The 24,952-nt window shown below is 36.8% G+C and overlaps 2 protein-coding genes across 4 annotated transcripts in view; one reads left to right on the top strand and one right to left on the bottom strand.

Annotated features, from left to right (window-relative positions):
* CBLB (Cbl proto-oncogene B) overlaps positions 1-24,952 on the top strand; it is a 208,714-nt gene that overhangs the window by 35,721 nt on the left and 148,041 nt on the right. The gene's annotated exons all lie outside the window — the stretch shown is intronic.
* On the bottom strand, positions 251-1,128 carry LOC132491025 (ras-like protein family member 11A). Its single transcript, XM_060099840.1, has one exon. It carries the CDS (start codon positions 1,126-1,128, stop codon positions 346-348), a length of 783 nt encoding a protein of 260 aa, XP_059955823.1. The 3' UTR covers positions 251-345.

Here is a 24,952-nt window from a genome sequence, read left to right as displayed (position 1 = left end):
TCTGCAGCATGTGGGATCTTCCTGGACCAGGGCTCGAACCCATGTCCCCTGCATTGGCAGGTGGATTCTTAACCACTGCACCACCAGGGAAGCCTTCAATGGCTTTATTAGAAGGCTCTTCCCGTCATGATTTTTGATGAATTATACAGTGATCATACCACAGACAGTCTTTTTTTTTTTTTTTTTTACAGTTAAAAAAAATCTTTTATTAAAAAAAAAAAACTCTACCCAACTTCTAGGCAATCACCGTTTGAATTTTCAGAAATACACATACACTTGAAAACCAATAGTTTGTATAAAAATAAACTCTGAATGTGTGATTAAAAAGGGTGACCCCCAGTCTTCTCAGCTGCATGAATGCGTGATAAAAAGGGGACGAGTCCATCCAGTGGAGACGGGTCTACCCAGGGTGGAGGGGGCCTTGGCCTTGGAGGAGAGAGCCTGCTTGAAGCGCCTCTTCAGGTCCTGCATGTTGGGAGAACGTGGCCGGGGGATGATGGAGGCTCTTCTCCTCTCCCCACCGAGGCTGTGCAGCTTGCTCACTTCTTTGCAGAGATGCTGAAACACATCACAGACATCTTCGTAGTTTTCACTGGTGGAAATTTCCAGGAACAGGCTGCCCAGCTCGTTGGCCAGTTGGATGCCGTCACGGGTCTGCACCTGTCGGGCGTGCAGAAGGTCTCCCTTGTTGCCCACGATGATGACGGGGGCTTTAGAGTCGGGGTGGACCTTCCGGATGTGCTGGTACAGGGGGCGGATAGACAGGTTGCTGTCATAGTCCGTGATGGAATAGACCAGCAGGAAGCCCTCTGCCCACTGCACGCACTTGGACAGGGAGTCGACCGCCGGGCTGAGGCTGTCTTGGACCTGGATGCCCCCAGGAGTGTCCTGGATCTGCAGGGAGAGCTGGTCTCCCTCCACGCACACGAGCCGCGAGTACAACTTGCCTGTGTTCGGCTCATAATCGCCAATGAATCTCTTGGTCAGGAAGCGCACAATCATTGCGCTCTTGCCCACGCGGCCGGCGCCCAGCACGGCCAGTTTGATGTCCTTGGGCAGGAAGTAGTCGGAGGAGGACTCGGGGATGGGCGCGAGCAGAAAGTGTCCAGACATGGTGGGCGGCCGCATGGAGTGCGCAGTCGAGCGCGAGGACACCGGTGCGCGGGGACCTCGGCCGCCCCACAGACAGTCTTAAAAGTTGTTTTGATGTTGACAACAATGCATTATGGTGGAGTCGTAGAAAGTAGAGATTATAACTGTAAATTGTTGCTCTCTTACTTGTTTCTTAACATCTAAAGCAGTAGAATTCCTGAGTAAGTGTTCCAGTGAAAATGGCGGCAAGTCAACTACATTTGATTGTTAGGGTTCTTGGGTTTACAGGTGTGCTAACTACATAATTACATATGAAACGAGATATCCCTTTAAGTCAAAACTGTCAGTATTTGAAGATAGCATTTCAAGTACTGTTATTAGGGCTGCATTGATTTAAATTTTCAGCAGTAATAAATAATTTGCCCTTCTTGTAATGGCTTTCAACAGCAGGAATTTCTCCTACAGGGGGATGATCAATAAATGTGAAGAAATATTTCCAAAATCATAATAATGTATCTTAAAAATTTTTATGTACTATGCTAGACTAAGTGACAGGAAATTTTAAACGAAAGTAAATGCTAACTAACTTTGAAAGGATTTTCTTTTTAGAATTTAGTTTCACCCTAAAGATAGTTTGGGAGAATTGTGAAGTGACACAGGGTTAGGAATTACTACTGATATTGAGTCTTATTCCCATAGAAATGGAGAAGAAAGAGATAGAGAATTTTGATTTTAGAAGGAGATCTTCCATATCATGAAGACAGCTGCAGTTTTGTGTGTAGGAGTTAATCTTCTGCCTTCACTATGAGAAAACAACCGTATAGACAAACAGTATTCATTATATCTGTTTCACCTGAGTATTTGATGCTAAAGTTTGTCATAAGCTCCAAAACCAGATTGAAAAAGTTACCTCTATTTCCTGAAGTAGGCATATTTCATGAGCTTTATAAAAATGATATTTTAAAACATTATTTTATCATTACATTAGGGGATATTACAGTGTCTCTTTAGCAGTTACTATATAGGGGGATAGGAGAAAAAAATTGATTGTTACTTAAATTGTTCTTTGTTTGCAGGAAGACTATAACTTAAAAAGAATTGCAGCACGTTGTTCATGTTAAATTTTCTGGTCTAGAAATTTGGCATAGAAGTTCCCTAGAAGCTTCTGTTCCATTGTGGTTGAAATGTTTTCTCACCTTTTTGAACTACCTCATTACTGCTGATGTAGGTGAGATCTTGAAATGTGCCTGGAGAAAGTGGTGTAAAACTTCCTTTGACCTTTTCTGGACTCAGGGCTAAGATACCTTAGACCTGCTGCTTATTTTTAAAGATCCACGTAGGTTGTGTTCAGATGAGAAAGTTTATTTAAGAAACTTCAATTTATGTTTTATGTATAATCATCTTTTGCTTCTAAATTTATCACGGAAAGAAAGGTAGAGGGTATTTCGCCCCGGGGTCAAGAGTAATGTTATTTAAGCTTATTGATGCATATTTGTGTGTTTTCTATTCTATGCTAAAAAGAGCTTGAAACTAAAATGGGAAAATATCCATTTTGGTGGTAGTTTTAAAAGATGTTTAGTATTTCATACAATCCTACCTTTAATGTAGTTTGGCTTCTCTCTTAATATGTTTTTTCCTTTAAGGAAAAGTGTTCTAATTTGGCTTAATTCACTCAGTGAAACTTCAATTAATATCTAGTGAAAATTATTTTGTAGTTTCCATTGTCATCTCTATTTAAGACTGTTAAGTGTTCCGAAAATTCATTTTGCTCCTTTCTTTCATTGTATGTTTCCCCATTTTGATCCACCCATAGTAAAGAGTATTTCCTGGGCTCGCGTGGACCTGATGCGGCCTTGTGAGTAAGTTCTGACTTATTGGATGTGAATAGAAGTGAGGCTTCTAGATCATGTCCTTAAAGGGAGGCCACATGCCCTCCTCTCCCTCCTTTTCCTGCTCCCTGCTGACTACAGTGGTTTTGAGTCATCTTGGGCCACGGGGAGGAGAGCTATGGCATAGGAATGGCCAAACCCCAAGAAAAAAGGAGCCTCAGTCATTCACCACCTCGTAGACTAGAGCTGCTATACTTTTAGGTGAGAGGGAGAGGACCATCAGTGGAAGCTGCTACTATTCTGTATCTCTTTCACACCCAGCCAAAACTGTATGCTAAAAGTCACCTCCGTGCTGAAAGTGTTCACCGTTTCTGCCGCATTACTTTGAGATTTAAGTTCCACATTTGTTTAATAGTAATAAGTGAAGTCATGGCCATTTGAAATAAAGCTTTATTAACTGTGCTTTGCTTAGTTAAAAGCAAGCGCTGGATTCATGCTAATAAGACTCTTTAATGTTATATTGTTGTGATTTATATTATACACTTACTCTATTGTATGTTAAACGAATTTATGACCATCCCTGTGTTGGGTTTTATGACGCATGGAGGGTTAAACAGGATATTGTCTATCGATGGTCCAGATTTCCTGTGTTTCTGTCTTTGTGTCTGCTTTACTATACCTTCCTTCCTTTATCTGTGTCCCCAAGTCTTTCTCTTCCCCTTCTCCATTTGGCCGGTGTCCGGGGAGGCTCTGGTGCGGCTCTGCCTGGCCAAGTTCACTAGGGCTCTAGGATCTTAATAGAGACCAGGTGCCTGGCCCTATTTCTGAACACACACACACTGGTGAAATTCAGTTACTTGCTTGGGGGGTTTGCAGGCTTATACTATAATGGATGGAAAAGTGCCCCGTGCTTTACAACCTTTTAGACTAAATAATACCACTTACAAGAAATTGTGAATGTTATAGGAACCACCTTCTGTGTGGGAGATGAGTAGTAGGAAAAAAAAGTTTCAAAATGATGAGTGAGAAATTTTCAGAAAGCATTGTTTGGTTTATCATGTTCAGTCCAAAAGGCAACTTACATCCTCTTACTGGGGACGTGATAAAGCTTCACTGAATGATCTGGTTCAGTCTCAAGCAATTTAGTTATGTTTCATTATGTTAAAATACTCTGTCCTTGCAGAATCATCGAAAATTACGTGTGAAGCTCTAGGTGGGGAAAGCTGAAAGGAGGGCAGTGTTATATGACAAGAACGACCCACGTGCTTCTGCCAATGTTCTTTCCAGTCTCTCTATTTATGGCTGTGCCAGATTCCATCGCATTCTGTATGCGTATCTATAACTGCACGCAAATACCAGGCATCTTGCATTTTAAAGAAAACCAGGGAATGGCCACATGTAATCTTACCTGCCTATGATTCATTCACATTTTGGAATTCATTTTATATATGAATGGAAAAGAAGGAACATTTCCTTCCATATCAGTCTGTAAAAACCTTCACGCACTATAGTCTATATCCTGATCCTTGGAGCAATATTGAAAACCTCTTGTTTCTCTGGAGCCACTTACGGACCATTGCTCTTTTTACTTGCAAACAGTTTTTCTGTCAAGGCTTCCACAGTCTTCCAACTCCCATTGAAGGCACAGCCTTGGAGACGTCAATATCCGTCTTCATAGCGTACTCCACACTGTTTAAACGGAACTTCGCCCCACAATCTTGTTTGCACTTCAGATGTTACCTTCATTCTAGGCAGCTGTAATTCTCACCTGGTTGGCTTCATTCTCAGGAGCTCTTATCATTATTCCACTCAGCCATGTGTACCCCTGGCCAAGTCATGCTACCCTCAGGAATCCTTAATCCCAAAATCTCATTCTGCAAGCACACCCCGAGTCCTTCTACCTTTCTTATTTCCTTGTACCCATGAAATCTGCTCTTAAATTTCATTGGTGTTCTCCGTTATTCCTATGGCTTTCTCTGGTCTCTCGATTGTCTTCAGGCTTCATTCATTTCCGTACCCATTTTGGATTCCACTAATCATTAGCCAGACAGATATGAGTTCAAACTCTAGCTCTCCAAGTGACTAACTGTGTAACTTACATAATTTACCTAACTTATCTGTGTCTCAATATTCTTACTTGTAAGAAGGATATTATAATATCCATCTTGTGGAGTGGTTGAAAGTATAGTGTATAGAAAAATGTTGGTTAATTGCCTAATATAGTTCAAGGCCATTAGTTGTTATTAATGTGGGCTGCTTTTATCTTTAATATTATTTGAGGGAATGATAAAAGCTGATGAAAAGGTGAATGAAGTTGGGGACAAAATAATGGAGAGTTAAGGAATATAGATTTGATTTTACAAAATAATGGAGAGTTAAGGAATATAGATTTGATTTTACAAACGCTGTGGAGAACTATTGTAGGTTCTTCAGCAGTGAAGTGGCACCATTCATGTGAAAGGTTACTCCAGAACAGTTTGTGTGATTGTGATAAAGACTAGAGAACAGAGTAGGAAATTTGTTGGATTGTGTACTGGAGCTGTGATGTTTCCAGGTTAGTGTATCTTGTTTCATACTTTACCTTTTTAAAATTTAGATCATGTTTTATACTGTATTGTTACATTTTGTACCACATGGCTTTATTACTTCTTTATGAATGACTTAGTAGAGAACATTTTACATATGTAGTAAATGTGAGTTTATTTCTGTAGTCAAGGAGATAATGGATTTCTTTTGAAGTATGTACTATCTTGTTGCCCTAATTGAGTTGTACAATGAACTTGAGTCTCCATAAATAAAACTGGGGACAGGTCATGCTGGAGCCATTTAAAAGCCCAAAGTGCTTGGCTTTAAATTTCCAAAGCATTTAGATTTGTTGTTTAGGTGCTAAATCAAAGCAGCCTCCTCAGGAATTTCAGTCTTATTAAATTGATATTGTCTAATTTTTATGAATTTATATGTTACCAAAATACTCTCAATGGTGCCATTCAGATTTGAAATGAAATATGAGTGGAAAGATTGGGGTTCACTTGATGATGTGGTACATTGTTTATTATACTGGAGAGTGAATGCTTATCATCAGCCTAGGATTAGTGACATCATACCTTCTTACACTGTTGTCTTCACACATTTTCATCAGGAACAGTCAGTGAGAAACAGATAAGAATTTTAACTAATGGCAAGTACTTTGTACCTTTAAAACACTTTACTAAGGAGTTGTTTTTAATTTGAAAACTGAGTTGATACATGGCAGTAAAATCTGCTGTTGTTAATTTACCTTACTCTCAAACTTTTATGAATTCATTTATTTACTCATTGGTTCCTTCAATGTCACTTGTTGAGCACCTTCTCTGTCCTGGCCCTGTTTTAGTTACACAGGATAATTATGAATTGTTGAGCCTGATTCCTCTTCCATATGATTTAGACAGTAGACAGAAAATACCTGGAAAACTAAACAGTATCTGCATTTTGCTTTGAATGTTTTTTTCTTCTCCTCTTCCTTCTTCCCTTTGCCCTCTTCCTCTCCTTCTCCTTTCCATCTCAGTTCCTGCCTTCTTCCCCATCTCAGGGTTCAAGGAGATGAGGAAATGGGAACTTGGAGTGGAAGATTGATTTAAGTAAACTATTTTCCCGCCATGAGTTTGAATCTTGGCATCATGTCTGATAAGCCATTATCTGCAAAACTGAAAGGAAGAGATGACCATGACTAGACTGGTCCCTTCATCCAGCTCTTGTCTGGTGAGGGCTCTCAGGGCACCAGTTATTCCAGGCACGAGGATTCACTGGTGAACAAGCCGATTGTGGCTCCCATCCTCGTGGAGTAGACATTCTAGTGGAGGAGGCAGACCATGAAATCAACACACAGAACATGCTGGAATCTCAGTTAGGGGTACATTCTGTGAAGAAGAGTAATCTCTAGGATAAGGGGCTAGATGGTTATACTCTAGGATTGTGGGCATGGCTCTGTCATTTCCTAACATTTTCCCAAGTGTGGGGATAGGTCCCCTTCTTGTGAGTCTGAGAGGGAGAAGGTAGAAGAGTGAAGTCTCCCTCTCAGGGGTGGTGTGTAGTGCAAGGACGTTGGAGGCTGCCTCCGCTCTCAGTGCCCTTGCTACCCCGTCAGGGTCACTGTATCAGGCTGAGCTGTCAGCTTCTCCATTTCCACCACCTGGACGTCCACAGTTGGTATAAAAATCCTCTTTTAAGTTGTTACTACCTTAAGCCAGTTGTGAGTAAGAATGGGCTAGGTGATGGGCACCAGGGAAGGGTACAAAGAAGAAAGGGGCCCAGAGAGTGGAGGGTGGAATTCACTAAAGACAGCCTGAGTCTACTTCATGGTTGCCCTGAGCCAAGGCTGTGTTTGTGCTATTAAACCCTCTTAAGGTGACAGAAATATGTGGCAGTTGGTTTAGTTTCTATTTATTTATTTATTGAAGAATAGTTGATTTACAATATTGTGCCAGTCCCTGCTGTACCGCATGGTTCAGGTTCTAGATACATGTTTGTTAACTACAGTAGCTTGGACAGCAGAACACCAGCCTGTTGTCCATTGTACGTGCATAAGCAGGGAGGTGTTTTGACATTTGAATTCAAGGCTGTGGTTACAGCCTCCACAAATTGTACCCTTTGCAAGGCCCCTTACACATAAACTTGCCTTTTAAAGAGAGAAGATTGGAGCTACTTCACATTCATCCCTGGAGAGTGAGCAGGACTGTAGAGGGAGTTCCAGTGGATTTGACAACCCGCAAATCTGGAGTTTGGGGAACACAGGAAGAAAACACCTGTAGGCTTAAGTTTTCAGATTCCCAATTAATTGCATACTCCTCTGAAGACTGGTGATGGGGAGGAGAGTTATGAAAGAGGGGGAGTTTCAGGGAACCTCTGAGTTCAAAAGGTAAAGTAGGAACAGAGACCATACGGGGAGAAATGGGGAGAAAGAAGCTTACTTGGTTCTTTTTAAAGAAGAAAGTGAAGCCTGGTGGGGAGATGGAGAGCCAGCTATTTAGAATTAGTAGTAGGGCCAGAGTTGGGGTGGGGGAGGCACTGAAGAAGGTGAATAATGGAGAAATGATGAGCGTGGAAGTTCAAGGGCACCCTGCAGGGTGCTTTTTACCCTGAGCTGGGGAGAAGTTCTGGACTCAGAGTTCAGGAGACCTTGGCAAGTTATGGAGCTCAGCACAGGAGGAGATTAGTTGCAACTTGAAACAAAGAGGGTAATTGTGACCAAGACAGAAAAGCATCCTCCTTTCAAAGGTCAAGATCACTGAGGTTCATGGCTCACTCCATGTTGGGCAGTGAAAGAGTAACCCAGTAGGAAAGGCAGTAATAACCTGTTTATCAAAGTGTGCAGGCAGCTGAATGGGGGTGGGGGGGATTTGGAACAGACTGATTGATTTGGAAGTAGGATACAAGCTAATCACATAACATGAAACCTTCCATGTGTTTCTTACTCTGATTACTTTGAACTCAAGGTTTTCTTGTAAGGTAAAAGTAGTTTGTGGATCTGAAAATGTCTGTATTGAACTCCTGTCGCCCGGAAGGGGGCCTGGGGTAGCAAGAGAAATGCAAATCCTAGTGGTTCTGTCGGGAGGGGAAACCGTGCTTCTCGCCCTTTCCCTTTGTGGTGTGAATGGAAGGTCTCCAAGAGAAGCAGAGATGCGATCAGGCCAGGGAGCCTTCTGTTCTGTGTGGTTTTATTTGTCAGAGACACTGATCATAGCCAGAAACAGCTGTTTCAGTGAAGTTCAAACTTGCCATCTATTTTTGGTAGGAGCAGGAAGAATGTCAGAGGCGATGTTTGAATTTTAGGGCCTTTTATAAGGGCCTAAGATAAAGCTGTTTAGACCTTCCATCCTCTATCATTTCACTTATCAAATTCAAGCACAGCCTTTTAATTTCAACACACTTAGCTTCTGGAGATGAATAGGGCATTGAACGGGTTCTATAAACAAGTACATTTCTGAGCCATAAACAGGAACACAAGCAGCACAAATAGAGCATGTCAGCAAGACAGGGGATGTGATGAGAGGGACAAGGCAGGAGAGCTTTCCTTGCTCCAATCTGGGGAAGCAGCTCTGTTGTCTTTGATTTAAGGAGCAGTGAAGTTATAAATCAGAAAATGCTGATGTACCTAACCACCATTAGTCAGGTCTCCAGACAGTGCTACGGGGGTGATGATATTTGAATAATATTATAGGTTGATTAAACACATGTTGCTTTTTAAAGAAACCACAAGATGGAGAGGCAAAACAAAATGGATAGAATTGTTTGGGTACTAAGAATAGCAGAGGAGACTCTGAAGAAAATTTTAAATCCTATCACATGGGAGGTTTATTTTTCCATCCTTCTCTGAAAGGGTCCTACTCTTATCCTCTCACTCTATTTTAGATTTAATTTGTTTGTTTACTTTGGCTCTGAGTGTGCCTTGAAGAGATACCACCCCCCAGCAAATGTAACTGAGTGAGAACATTATTTTAGTTCACTCTCAAGGGGAGGAGATATTCAGGGTACCCAAAATTGAGAGTCCCAGTTCATTCCAAAATTAACCATGGAAAGACTTAGCGTCTTTGCCTGGTCACATGCTCATCCTGAGCATCAGACCTGAGCTTTTGGAGTTGTTAAAGAATTAGTCGGCCTGAGAACTCTTAAGGCATTTTGCTTCTTTCATATTTACCAGCTTTTCTTGAGCAGTTTTCCCGTGCCTCTTGCGTTTAGAAATATTTTACGTTATCCCATTCAAAAGTGTAATTTGTTGTTAAACAGGTCAAACACCTGTGACCTACGTGCGTGTGCACACACACTATTCATATGTAAATGCACGTGAATAAAAATAATTATAAATAAAAGTTGTAATTGTAATTTATAGCAAATGACAAAGAATCAGTTAAAGAAATTATCCGTCAATACGATGGAAATTTATGTTTGTAAAAATGGAGTTGTATCTATATTTGCTGGTATAGAACAATTTTTAAAGGTTTTACAAAAGTAAAAAGAAAATGAAACAAGATGCAGACAAATGTGTTTAGTATGGTGACATGATGTGAACAGGAATATGTATACAGACAGACAGGTTCACATCTATGCTTCTTTATATTTGGACCATGAAAAGAGGTGAGAAGGGATGGAGTCATGACCTTGGAAATGAGAAGCTCTGTTTCTTCCTCTGAGTTAGGAGGGAAGAAGAAGTCGAGTAAAGATACAGAGAAATACTGAAATACTGAAAAATTAGTTGAGGAATAAAAGAAGGGAAGTTAGTACAAATCCTGTGTGTGTGTGTGTGTGTGTATATATATATATATATATATATATATATTTTTTTTTTTTTAATGCACATTTTAATTCCTGGGAATCTAGAGAAAGCAGTGTCATCGGTGAGATGATTGCAGCACCTTCTCCTATGTTCACGGAGGAGAGTACAAACACATACTAGCATGCTGAAGTGCTACTGACCTTTGTAAATCAGTTTCTTTTTCTACCTGCCTTGCAGAAATTTTCTTTTCTTTCTCTGCAGTAACATTTATATGAATCTGTACTCTGTGAAATTGCATCATCCTGTCTATAGATTGTTCTTTGGGATAGGATACTGCCTATTGGTAGAACTAGAAAGGGCTTATTGGTTAGTCATTTTCTCTGGCATTTGGCTTTTAGGAAGGTGAATGTGTAAACCTTTGAACTGTTTGGCTCTGAAATATTGATGGATCTCTTAGGCAGATATCTAGTATTTGAATAGTAGGTTATGTGTCACTGATCTTTAGGGGACTAGGATTTTGAATAATATTAACGAGGCACCTAAATTATTTTGTGTTTGTATGTAAGGGACAGAATGACTACCCAGATCAATTTTCTGAATCCCATAAAATTAAGAAAATAGAAACAATGGAATATTTAGTTCTTATTTGGCATTTGTATAAAAATTTAAATGCTGGTGATCACTTCATGTCCTACCTTTAAGGGATAGGTAAACTTTAACCTGGATCTTATGAACCTCTATTAAAATAGTCGGATTATTGGTTTTCTGAAGTTAAAATTTCTCTTCCCCTATTAAAGAACAAAATAGAATGGGGAGTAGCAGAGATGGAAAACAAACTTTCTGGGACTTTTTAAGCCATATGAATATTCATCTTATTAGTTCTGTTGAGTTTCTTAATGGGGCAAAGTCTGGTTTTTCTGTATGTATTTTCTTGATTTTTATGGTACAAAATTCTTTAAAATTATCTTAAAGAATTTCTTTCTGTACTTGTTGAGGTTTCACATTTTTAAATTTTGTGTATGTGTGAGAGTCAAATAGCTTAGTTATGATGATGGGTTTAGAACAAATGTGTTGATGTTTTCTCTATAAGCTGGAGCAGGTTGTTTTCCTGCATTACTGCAAGACCAAAGAAGGGGGTGAGTCGGGGCGGCGGGGAGAGAGCTAACTGCTGATTGATGAGGATGAACTTTGATATCTTAAGCATGCATTTATATATGACAGTTTTTTTTCTTAGGGTCAAATTATATGTCACTTCTCCCACCCCCCCTCACCAATCTTGCTTCTACTACTTTAAACTTTTTCTGCTGCCTGCTTCTTTCTGAACCCTAATATAGTTTTAGCATCAGTGGATTTCATGTATAAAGATCACATTTTCATTTTAGGAATATTTTTTCTATGTAATAATAGGAAAATAGTGTATCAACAGAATTTTGGAATTGTTTGCTATTCTATAGGTAGGGTGAGTAAAACTGAAAGGTAACGTGGTATCCATTTAAAGAATTTTGCAGTATAGCCATTTAGTGAAAATGACCTTGTATTTCTAGAAATGAAAGTTGAAACTTTTCAGGAGCAAGGAAACAAAGACACAAGAAACATAACAACAAAAAACTATACTGTTGATTAGTTCTGAAGTTGAGTTGTAAAACCCTTCAGGAGTGTAGAAACCAAGCAGTATTACCTACTTTCACCCCATTATGTATTTTTGAGTCTATTAATTTGACTTTCTGAGGAACTTCATGCCTCGACTTTAAATATTTAAATGTATACTTTTCAAGTGGTTTTCATAATGGTTGACTGTATTTAGCTGATATATGAGTCTAGACTTAGTCAAGTTATATCTAACATCTTGCCCAGTATGTTGAAAGCATAATGGAGTTACTGGTTACATGTAAGTAGAAGGATTCCTGTTTTTCAGATTGACAGGTGCAGTTATGAGGTTAAGTCAGAGCTAAGTTGAAACAAACTTTTTCATTTTCCTTTTGCTCACGAACATAACAGGTTTCTCTGAGAATTTTTTTTTTACAAGTCAGTAGCACAGGGCTTATCCTCACTTTTCTAAATCTAAATCTCTAGTCTTTAATTTTTCTGTACCTTACCCTATACTTCATGAACTACTAAAGCTCTTAAAGTGATAGAGGAGCTTAAAATAGCTGTATACTTCATTGTTTAAATAAAACTAACCTTCACAATTATCCATTTTTCTAAACTTCTATAGGCTTTTCATATTTTAATTTATTAGTTAAAGAATTCTTAGTTTCTGTTGTGTTTAGAATTATTTAAACAGTATTTGCATTAAATTCAGTGGTAATGCACAGTTGAATTTATGGTATATTTATGATCAACAGTAATCAAAATCATACATAATTTTTTTTGCTTTTAATTTAAATCTGACTTTTAATTTATTGCCTTAATTTCAAAAATGTCAGTGCTGTTTCTCAGCATTTTTATGATGTACAAAAACTGTGTAATCATTGTGCTTTATTTTTAAATTGCTTTCTTTCAATAAGGAATACTATTATCATGAACGCATTCCATTACCTTTTTAATGTTTTTCCAATTTCTCTAACTGCATTGTAAATACCTGGAGATTTTATGTCTCAGCCATACTTTTGTCAGTATGGGAATATAATCTTAATAAATGTTGATTGTTGATGATGGTGAACTGTTAAAATTAATGGCTTATTTTCTATATTGAATTATTATGGAATTAAGTGTTTGTTTAAGTCTAGGGTCTGATTTTACAAGATTATACCTGTAAATACATTTTTATTATTACCAATTTATTAGTTTCCATTCTTTGGAATAATTATTGTCTGAAGTTTTTTCAGAGCAAGCTTTCACTAATTCTGACGAAGTTTGTGGTATTTTTTAAAAAGCCACTTTAGTAGTATTGTGACATATTTAAATGAAAGCACATGGATTTCTGGAAACCAGAATATTTAAACAAGAGATAATTTAATTAAACCTTTTGAAATAATAATTGTTTATTTTCACAAGTGTATTTTTATTCCTGGAAACAAGTTTCAGCATAATAGCTTAAAATGATAAACTGATAGACATAAAACTTTAAGAAGGCAAATTAGATTTTTATTGGCTGTGACTGTGTTCCTTGCTTTATGTATATTTATATAGTACCTCAGACATCCACAATGCTTATTAAATACCAGTTTCTTCCTCACATCAACCTGAAAACTTACATTAGTCACTTTTCTGCCTGCCTTTATTGCCAAACTAGTGGTACACACAACTCTTTAATTTTTCCTAAACAATGCCTTCTGTTATTTCTTGAATTTGGGCTTTGGTATATTCCCGTTTTCAGAACTTGTTCTAAGATTTCCTTTGACCTTATGGTTCAACTCAGTGGCTTGGCCTCTGCAGCACCTCCTACTGCTTTTTGAAATATTCACATCTCTGGTTTTCAGTAATGTTTATCTGTCTCAATTCCTTTCTTAACTCTATAAACTATTCCATCTGCATTCCTTTTGTTGGGTTCCTAAATGCTGGTACTCCCCAAGGCTCAGTCTTTGACTCGAATCTACCCTTTTCTTGGTGATTTCATTTAACTCTCAACCACCTTTGTCATGCTTATGGTTCTTTTGTCTCTCACTCTTTCTGTTCAACTTAGCTCTAGTTCCATATTGCCTATGAACATGTATGCTTGGAAATCATAACATTATCTCAAATTAATGGGCCTGAACTCCTCCTCTTACACCCTGACATCCTTGCTTCTGTTAGTGTCATCAAGCTTCACGTCATCTATGACTACTAATCCTTTTCATCTATTTCCCCTCTTCATGTAGTCCCGAGTTCTATTGAATCCTCTCTTTTAAAAATACTCTTTGCTGCTGCTTCTTGTTCCCTATTCTTGCAGCTATTTCAGCCTTCCTTCACTCATGGCTAGATCACTGTTGATGGCTGGCCTTCCAATATCTTGTTCCTCCATTGTGCTAAAGCTAAAGAAGTCTTTTTTAACACCTCATTCCCCATTGGAGTCATTTGCCTTTGTTGCAGAAGATTAAACATCTTCTTTGTGAGCTGGTTTACTTTACATATCCTATCTCATCTCTCACTACTTCAGACTTGTCTCCATCTCTTTTTCATTTGCTCATGATCCTAGAAACATGTCATGCTAATTTTTGCCTCCATCCCTTTGGTCATGATTTCCCTTCCCACCCATCTGGAATCTCTTCATCATACCCACCCAGTTCCTGTTCTACCTCTTCCTTGAGTCTTCAGACCTTTCTGATTTCTCCTTTTTCTGAAACAGTTTTAGCTCTTAAAAGCTGGATACTGATGTTTGCCAAAGTATACCTTGTTTTACATTGCTTGCAGTTGTGGTAGACTTGTCACTTCAACTGAAATTTGGACCCCTTTGGAGAAGATCATTTATTTTTGGTATCCCCTTCAGTAGTACTGGGTCCATATTTTGGTACTCAGTAAACTTGATGGTTGATTGAATTGATTACGGAAGTGATTATTCAACATTCAAATTCAGACTTTCCTTCTCAAAAGCACTTAGCTTGACATTGGGTAACAGCCCATGTGCACAAACACATAAAGTAGAATTCAATTTATGCACAGTTTACTTCTGTACTTCTAAAAGATACTTTCTTCTTCTTCTTTTTTTGAAAACCACTTTCTGGAGTGCTTTTGTATTTTTTAATGTATTTTTTAGCATAGGGAATAATGAATAGTATTTGTAAGAGTTCCATTAATGTACTTGGAACCTTAGGTGTACTAAGGAGCTTAACATAGCAAAATTAAATTTTGAAGGAAGAAAAGCTTAAGTGCTAAATATGAAGATCTGGCAAACCTACTTAGTAGTTGTCTAAACGGTTTAGATGAAATTAATTGACAGGTTTGCTTCAAGTAGCTTTGAGACAGTCAGCTTGCTCTTTTTAATTTTATAGTTTAGCAAAGTGGAAACCAAGACTAAGTCAGATGACACCATGCAACCTTTGTATGTTTCAGTGGAACTGATAAAAGTTATCATTGATATTCCATTTTAATATAAATCCATTAATTGCCTTTCTTCCTGTGGTATTTCTTGTCATCCTTTGAATGAGATGGATGCTTTTATTTATCTCTCTTTTCACTACTACACTCAAAGGGAAAAAAGATATTTTTATCAATCATTCAATAAAGACATAGGTGCCCATGGGTGTGTGAGGCATTCTCCCTAAATTTAAAGCTCAGACTGCCCTGAAGGAGTTATCAAATCAGGGAAATAATGTAGGTATACAAGAGGTATTATGATTTTGTGGAGAAGGGTGCTGGAGATTGATTTGAAAGAAATATAAATAAGGAACTCCTGAAGAAGGACGAATTTATTGTGCTAGGCTGGCCTGATGGTGGAGAATTTTGTGGAGAGCATTTGATTTCGTCTTCAGAAACAGATGGGATATTAGTGGGTAGAGAATGGGAGATGGAGGGACTGAACTGTGCAAGGCACAAGTGCAGCAGAAACAAGGTTTGTGGTGGTACTGTGGGGAGGGGTAGGAAGTTTGGCTCTGCAGGTGGCTGATACCAAATCTTGGAGGTACCTGAATCTTAGACTAAGAAATATGTCTCATATTCATTAGGACGTGAGGAATAATTGAAGAGCAGTGACATTACCAGAGGTGTGTTTATGAAGATTTGACACCATTGTGCAGAATACATTGAGTTGATGAAATTGGTAATCGGCACATTTTAGACAGTGTTGGTGGTAGTACAAATAAGACATAATTGAAGCCTAAATTTACGATAGTGGCAATGAGAATATTTGGTAAAGAAGGAATGGGCACAAGAGTGAATTCAGACAAATCAGTGAAATTTGGTGCCACATCCCTTTACGCTTCCATGAAAGTATTTAGGCTTTCAGCACATATTATACATTTATACTCTTCTCCTCAAATGCGGTCAGTGGTGGAAGATAATTCATTGATTAAAAGATTATACTAATAGCATCAAAGTCTGATTAGTCTCATGAAAAGTAACTTAGATCAGATTTGTTAAAAAATTTAAATCAAGTTAAATGTGCTCCTTTGCATAAAATGAAACTAAATGAAACCAACAGTTTACTTAACTTCCATGATGCTTGTTAATTAATTTAGATATATTGACAAGTCCTCATATCTGTGTTCTATCTAATGTTTTGTTTTTTATCAAATTATATTTTTCTTATTACCTTTTATGAACATATAAACATAAAGCACATAAAAGCTTTGGTTGAGGGAATTTAATCCTGTCCAAAATCCTATTCTGATTTTGAGTCTCACTCCTTTATTTTTCAAATTCTGGGGCATGACTATTTGAGTTTAAATCCAGATGATCTTTCCTTTCATTTTCATTAGAGAGAATTAAAAAAAAAATCAAAAGTGCTTCTTTGAACTGCATTTAAGTTTCAGTATGCCATCAATCAGCCTTTTCTATTCTAGGATCTTTCTTCATGGGAGAGTCTAATAGGCTTTGCAGGCAGCATATAAGGCAGATTTTCTTTACTGAAATGCTGCCATTGATGAGAAGGAGGAAAAAAGCATATTTCCCAGGAGTGGGGAAGACAAGCAAACAGTTACAGTTTTCTAAAAGTAGTTTGAGTAATACCCAACTTGGAGTTCTCGTTATTGAATTTTTTTGATATAGGCTTACTAATTATCCTCCAGTAATTGGTTCTGTATGTATAGCTGCTTACTTGTGCCTCAGATGTGAGTCTTTCTTCACAAAGTTATGTATTCTCTAATATTTCTATGATAAACTATAAATGCAATATTGTTTTTGGCCCTTGGGGACATAACCTTACAGACCTTGAAAGACAAGTTTGTAATTGTTTTTTGGACTAATATTTTCATAGTCAAAATGCTAATGTTTGGGAGGAGGAGAAATGATGGCTTTTTATAATTTTCCTCAGAAAATCTCTGCATAAAAATTATATTGTAAATGTAATAAAGCGGTTAAGGAGAACTTACCTTGTATTTAGTAAAACCTCAGAAAAATCAATAGGTATCGTCTGCAAGTTTTCCTTTGTTCCCATAACTGTCATTACCAATATTTTTAAGTATTTTCCCCCATGAAACAAGCCAACAGAGATAAGCCCCAAGATATCCATGTTGGGGATTTTGTTTGATCTAATTAATTTGACTTTTTCCTGTTTTATGTTTATATCTGTTACTCAGAAAGAATGTTATTATATAGTGAAATATTCTCTAGATTTTTTTCTTAACATTTTATCATCCTTCTTCCTTCCATAGAAAATGACCTACCATTGTTTCCTTCTTGAATTTGCTGAGTTAGCTGAGTTTTACCCATTTAAAAATATTGTTTTGGTGGGTTAGTTTTTTGTTTTTTTGTTTTTTTTTTGCGGTACGCAGGCCTCTCACTGTTGTGGCCTCTCCCAGTGCGGAGCACAGCCTCCAGATGCACAGCCTCAGCCGCCATGGCTCACGGGCCCAGCCGTTCCGTGGCATGTGGGATCTTCCCGGACCAGGGCACGAACCCATGTCCCCTGCATCGGCAGGCGGACTCTCAACCAGTGCATCACCAGGGAAGCCTGGTAGGTTAGTTTTAATAGTATTTGAAATATTTTTGAATTCATACACTACTTTATTCTTTGCTTCATCCTTTAAAGTGCAATTTTCCATTTAATTCTCTCAATATCTCTGAGACATAAATGGGCTTGGTGACTTTATTTACATTTTATAGTTAGGAAAATTGATAGACTGTTTAAGTGACCTGCGTAAGATGACTAAGTTGAGATTAGGACTCTGAAATTAAGATATTGATTTTATTTAAACCAGTTGTCAAGGGGAAGCTTAGCAGTCTCCTACATAAAATTTTTATAGGAATAGGAAGAACAAAGAGGAAGAATCTCAAGGGCTTTGATAGGTCTCAAATCTTAAACATAACCTGTAAGGGCCTCCCAAGTCTATCCCTTGTTACCCCTCTAGCTTCATCTCGCACCAGCTTTTCCCTTGTTTCTTTGCTGCATCCACACTGACCCTTTTGTCTAGTCCCTTGGAATTGCTCTGTTCCCTTTTACCACAGAGCTTTCACGTCTCCCTGGAGCAGTCATTTTTTCCTTTCAGTATCAGTAACTCAAATTTTTTCCTCAGATCTGATCTTTCTCAGGAAAGATGTTTCAGACTTCACTAGGTCGAATTCCTTTGAATAGTCCTTGGTATGGTTGCAGTGTTAGTTTCATTTGCCTGATAGTTTGACTCCTGCCTTTCTTATACTGATCTGTTAGTTCTTTGAAGACTGTGATATGTCTAGGTCTGTTTTTATTCACTCTTGTACACTGCATTGACTAGCACAGACATTGAGACATAAAGGGTGCTCAGTAAGTATTTGTTGGATGAGTGGATGGGTTTATGAAATTATATCCACCACAGTCTTTTAACATTTATCATCAACCAGTCATCTTTGTCGGTTTCTGCTTTTACCTACTGTCCTGTTTTACTCTGGGTGCCAGTAGCAGCAAAGTAGTAGTATAGATATTACTGGTAGGCTTAAGTTAAAACAGCAAACAAACAAACAAACAAGTGTAAGAAAGGGGAATGGAAGAAAGGGAGGGAAACCAAGTAGAAAAAAAAGGAAGTAATTTTTGCAAGGTTACAGAATTTCAGAGCTAAGTAGAATATTGGAATTTATCTAGGCAAATTTTTTTTCCAAATTTTTATTTTGAATCTTCATCCAGTGTTAATATTTTGCATAACTGCAGCACAATATCAATAGCAGGAAATTGGCATCATCCATGGAGCTCATTCAAATTTCTTCACTTATGCACACACTCATTTGAGTGTGTGTGTGCATGTCTGTGCATGTGTATGCATGCACATGCATAGGCATGTCATTTTTAACATGAGAAAATAGGAGTTTATAGACTTGTTTCAGTGACTTGCTCAAGGTCACCAAGCCAGGAGAGAAAATAATTCTTAAACTCCATGTTGCTATCCTTCCACCAGGCTATGAGTTCTGTCATAGAATTCTGCAAGTATCAGGATTGTTCATTAGCATTAGTGCCAGAATTGGACTAATCTTCCTATATTGGAAGATGTTAACTATGCCTCTTAGTCAGCTATATTCACACAGACTCAGAACATTTCGTTTTATCAACTTGGGTCTATGTCAAAAATTGGAATTAAAATCCTACTCTTATTTTTGCCCAGCAGGAATCCTCTAATATTCAGGGAAAGGCCTAATGAAGGTTTCCTCAAACTACTTTTTAATCATTTGGATTAGAATAAAAAAGAAATGTTTTTAATCACATACGTATCTGCTAAAGCTTTTCTTCTGGTAACTAATTGCTTTGATAATATAAAGTAGTAGTCAAAGTGGAGGCTTAATGGATTTTAAACATGTGGTTTCTGAACTATATATTTTATAGAAAATACATATTTAATGCATTAAGCAGTGTTTTAAACTTATACCTGTGAAGTGCTTAATGTTTAAAATTGATCAGTGGGCAACCTCAGCATTTCCTGGAAGTAGCAGGCCTTTAGTCCTAACAGGAAGTGTAAAGAAATGAATATAAGTTTGATTTGGTGTTGGAATATGATATAAAATCAAATTTCTTCCTGTGTTGCAAGCAATTCTATTTAATCCTTTCTACATTTTATGATTATAGAAAAAAAAACCGACTTATAACTATGAATTATTTTGTCAAACTGGAATATCTTTGATTAGGGTAGTTAAGTTTTCAACCATTTAGTATGATAGACACAATGTTTAAGCTTCCCCTTATTTTCAATTTTGAGGTTTAGAAATAAAGTTTTACCAGGTTTGGTTATTTCTCCCCTAAGTTCAAGTTACACCTGTACAATAACTTCTAATTTGTTTTTGTAATTTCACTAGGATAGGTTTCTTCGTGGACTATAGAATACAGCTTGTCTTTTTAAATGTGTGATTCTTATGAATTTAAAATAAAAATATTAAACTGCTTTAAATTGATTCACAAAAAAATAATTCTGGGTGTTTTAACTGAATGTTTTACTTTTTTATAAGAAAAACATTTTAAAGATTTTGGGCTAAGAAAATTTTATTTTAGTGATAAAATAGAGAATACTATAATGAAAATAATTAGAAATATATACTATATCATTAATTTCATTGAATAAAAATGAGGGAAAAACATTTCCCAAAAGAAAATGTCTTTGGATTGACACCATTTCCAGGCAATCATTGATTTTAAATGGGTGTAAATCTATAGCAAAACCAGTGTTGCTTAATTTGTAGAGCTCCCAGCAAGACTTAACGTATGTTTCTGGGTGTATGCTTTCTGTACTTGGTGTAGCATTAGCTCATGTGTCTTCTTCTTGAAGCTAGTGCGAGTTTTAAGTTTCTTTTTTCTTCAAATATCTACAAACATGCTTCTTTAGGAATTTTAGACTTGCTATTTTTGATAAGCTAGCTTATGCTTTGTTATTAGGGACTGTTGGTTCCGTCTCTAAATGTCCCGTCTTCATTTTTTACTGAATTTCTTCATTTCAGGTGCATAACAATGAGGCATTAAAATCACATGTGTAGTTTACCATTGCTTTATTGTTTTGCTACAGACCGTTAAACAGTGTATGTGGCCTTTGCCCCACCTGACCCCTCATCTGTTTGAGAAAACAGTTAACCAACCAGGATTTGCAAAGAAAACAATAAGAACAGTGTTTGGCAGTTTGCTGGGTCTGCCTGGGATTTGTACACATTCCTATCTCCTGGGATTTGTACACATTCCTATCTCCCAGTCCTTGATTTTATGACTCTAATAACTGTAAACAACAGTGAGCATAAAACAGACCTTTTAATTAGATGTGTCGGAATTAAAAAATATACAAGACAGTGGTGAGGTTATTATTTTTTTTGATTGACTGTACTTTTGTAGGTTCACAGCAAAAATGAGGGAAAGTTACAGAGATTTCCCCTGTATCCCCTGCCTATCAGATGCACAGCCTCCCCCATTATCAACATCTCCCACCAGAGTGGCACAATTTTTATAACTGATGAACCTACACTGACATGTCATAATCAGCCAAAGTTCATAGTTTATATTCTATAGTTCACTCTTGGTGTGTACATTCTCTGGGTTTGGACAAATGTATAATGACATGTATCCATTTTGATGATACCATACAGGGTATTTTCACTGCCCTAAAAATCTGTGCTCTGCCTACTCATCCCCTCTTCCACCCCACTCCTGGGCCGCCAACCCCTAGATCCCTAGCAACCACTGGTCTTTTTACTGTTTCCATAGTTTTGCCATAGGTGATTTTTTGGCTTGTTATTCTCGACAGACTACGTGTATGCTTAAAAATAAGAAAAAGTCAGAAGGCGCTGTACATAGGCTTACAAATGGCTATGCAACAGAAACATGGTACTGAGCTGGTTGTATGGTCTCCTGCTAACGCTGTCAGCCTTTACGCTTTCACAGAGAAGTCAAATGACTATTGACACAAGTAATAGTTTTCAAGTAACAGTACTCTGTTCATGTCATCCAGTTGGGCTATATAAATAATCTCCTATAATTGAATTCATGTTTTGTATATATTTGTGTCCTGAGCTCTTTGTAGATGCATATGTGTTGCTTATATATTTCTTTTTTTTAACCTCTGATTTTGTTGTAGCAGTATAATAAAACCAAAGTTATTTTTTATTTGTCTGTCTGTTTTCATCTGACTCTCCATTCTTTCATTTATCCAATTATCTTATGTACTTTCACTGCTATATCACTATTGCCCAGAAGTGTGCTTGGCAGATGGCCAAACTCAGTAAATATTTGATGAGTGAATGAGTCAAAGAATCTACTTAAATGGTGGGTTATTTTATGTTTTCATTTATCTGCTGGCAGATAGGATTGATTCTGATCTTATAATCTAAAAGCTACAGTTACATTACCTAATACGTTACTTAGTTTTAGGAATTTTTCTTGGTCTATTTTCAGTGAGCCTAGTATTGGAGTATAGTTTAGTCTTGGATTTGTCCTAAAATGAGTTTTTAAATTGTTACATGAAAGCATTTGCATCAATAGTTACTAACTTCTTTAAAGAAAATAAAACCAACGAAATAAATAACAACCACAAATAATAATAATTTAATATTTGGAAATATTGGCAATGAATAATGTCTACTAATGCTGTTCTTACCTTTAAAGTACTTTAAACTAATGGGTTATTGTTGGTGGCCCAAAGAGTACAATCTAAGTCATAGACTGTTACTTTTAACTAAGAACAGTTAGTGCGCATTTGCCCTGTACAAAGCATGTGAGGCAAAACAAAAGAAATGGAGATTATGACTCCTTCATGAAACTTCAGAGTATAGTTGGATAGGGTACAACGTGAAACTGATGTAAAGTTTATATTATGAAAACACAAAGTTTCCCTAATGGGATCTCTGGTGAATGAATGATTACTTGAACAATTTACCACCAAAATAAACTGCAAGACAAATGCACATACTGATCCTTAGAGAAACAAGTGTTTCTAAGGCGTATGAGACAGAGATTGGGCAAGACATAAAGCTGAGGTGGGGAGAATAAAATTAGTAATTTAGCTTAGTCTTTTATAGTTTTCATGTTAAGGTAAGGTAGTTTAAAATAAATTTTCTTTTTTAGGGTTGTTAAGAATTTAACAAAAACACCATTTTAGATGAAAATTTTAATAATTTTTGTAGAAGGGATGGAAAATTAAATTTTTTCTTTTTAAATTTGTATGAAAAATCCTTTTCCTATTGGTTTTATAAGACTCAGTAGAAGAAAGATGTTAGTACAGAAACCTAAATAGCCAAACTGGTCAAACAGACCAAAGGATCAATAATCTCTTTTGGGAAAAGTTTTATAAACAGAGATTCCTTCCAGGGGACTTGTTTTCTGATTTTACCACATAAAGCAGTGGCATATTTATTATATCCATAGTGATAGTATAATGAACAAGTACTGATTGAGATGTTTTGAGATTCGCATTCCAGTTCAACTAGTTGGGTGATGTCAGGCAAGTGTCCTGGGCCCTTTTACTTATCTGTAAATTCATGGAGTTGTACCACATGATCTCCAAAATCCTTTCCAGCTCGATATTGATTTATTAGAGTCTACCTCAGAAGCAGTTATTCTGAATAATCTTTGAATTAACAGCATAATCCTGAGAAAAAAAATCTTGCGAATTTATTTTAAACAAATAAGAGTTTCTGTCTTTGTTGTAAATTTTGTTATGCTTTGTGCAATCTATTTATCTATCTTTACTCTGTTTTCCCTTAATTTTATGTGTTTCTCTGAACATTGTTATTTCATAAATAAAACTATATATTGAACTATTAAAAATGCTTACTGAACATATGCCAAATCCTCAGGATTCTTTATAAGATTATGTTGCAAGTTAGCACAATAATTGAATTACTGATAATGGAAAATATTTTACCCTTCATAATTTTTTAATGAAAAGTAGACTCTTTAGGACAAAAAGTGACTAATCTTTCTGTAAAATTTGATCTGGTGAAATTTATTTCAGTGAAATTTAGATGTATCAATAGAAATTTACTTAGAAAAGGTAAAGCTTCTCTTTGTATAATGGTATTCTATTAGATACATGTATGATGGACTGTTCTAAGTATTGATTGACTTAAATGTTTAGTTCTGTATTTGTTTTAACCAACGTAATTCGTTGTTGTAGTTAGTGAGTAAGCTTAAAAGAATATAGATTTGTGTCTCTGAGTCGCTCAAAAAGTAGCTTAGTAATTCATATGGTTCCACTTGTAGGTTTGTAATGAACATGAGTTGCTTCAAAATAGGGTTTTAAAAATTTTTTGGGGAAGATGACTGAATGTTTTGCACAAATCTATATTTAGTTTCTTTACTTCTGGTAAATTAAGATGTACTTTCTAAACAATTCTGTATTATTGATTTATATTTTAACAGTTTTGAGAGTTTTTTTTGCTGCATCTCTTTTTTGGACAGTTCTACCCATTAATTTTTAAAACACCCTGGTATAACGTGTGCTATTTCCTGTGGCATATCTTTTTTTTTTTTTTTTTGAGTTGCTTTTTAGCCAGCTATTTGGCAAAACTTAGGGAGGGGTTTAAGGCTCATCATATCTTTATGACCTTTAAAAAGAATATCCGCTTGCTGATAACAGATAGGGATCTCAGACTTTCTATCTCTGCCTTCTGTGAGATGTTTTAATGAGTCAGTTCATTAGACCATATGAATAAAGTATCAAGTTCTACTTTTGCTTTGAAGTGGAGTTGGTGGATGTTTGAGAATATAGGTAGCTTCCCTTGGAGAACTGCGTTCATTGTCCTAAGATTTCATTTGTTCAGTAAACATGGTTATGTTTGTTGAAACCTTTCCAGGTACAAGGTGTCTGTCTACCTGAGCGTATAGAGAAGCTAATTTATTTATTCATTGACTCAACACATGCTATAGAGAATGCCACGTTAAAATTTAAAATCTCTTTGAATTTCTAAGTTTTTAAAACCAGAAATTTCATTCATATTGTTCTTTATTTAGCAAACATTTATCCTATTGAGTCCCTGCTATGTGCAGATCATGGCAATAGGTACTATAGGAACATAGTGGTTGACATGACCTGCTTCCTATCCTTCATAATCTTTTTTTTCTGTTTCTTTTTTTCCCCTCTCCCTCCCTCCTTCCATCCCTCTGTTTTATTCTTTTCTTCTTCTTCTTTTTTTAAAGACTCACAGCAGAGGAGACAGATATGTGAATATAATTCAAGGGAAGAAAAATTATAAATGCTGTACTGTTTATACTAGCAAAGGGGTATGGGGCTTTAGAGTGTAGAATGCTTAAGTGCAGCTTTGGGCACTGGAG

Source organism: Mesoplodon densirostris, chromosome 5 (genome assembly GCF_025265405.1).
Source record: "Mesoplodon densirostris isolate mMesDen1 chromosome 5, mMesDen1 primary haplotype, whole genome shotgun sequence".
In the NCBI taxonomy this organism is placed as follows: Eukaryota; Metazoa; Chordata; class Mammalia; order Artiodactyla; family Ziphiidae; genus Mesoplodon; species Mesoplodon densirostris.
The sequence above is the reverse complement of the archived record's forward strand: the minus strand, read 5'-3'. Positions and strand labels throughout refer to the sequence as shown.

Bases quoted from the DNA above. Each gene is read 5' to 3' on its own strand.
- LOC132491025 (XM_060099840.1), bottom strand. From the start codon at position 1,128: ATGCGGCCGCCCACCATGTCTGGACACTTTCTGCTCGCGCCCATCCCC.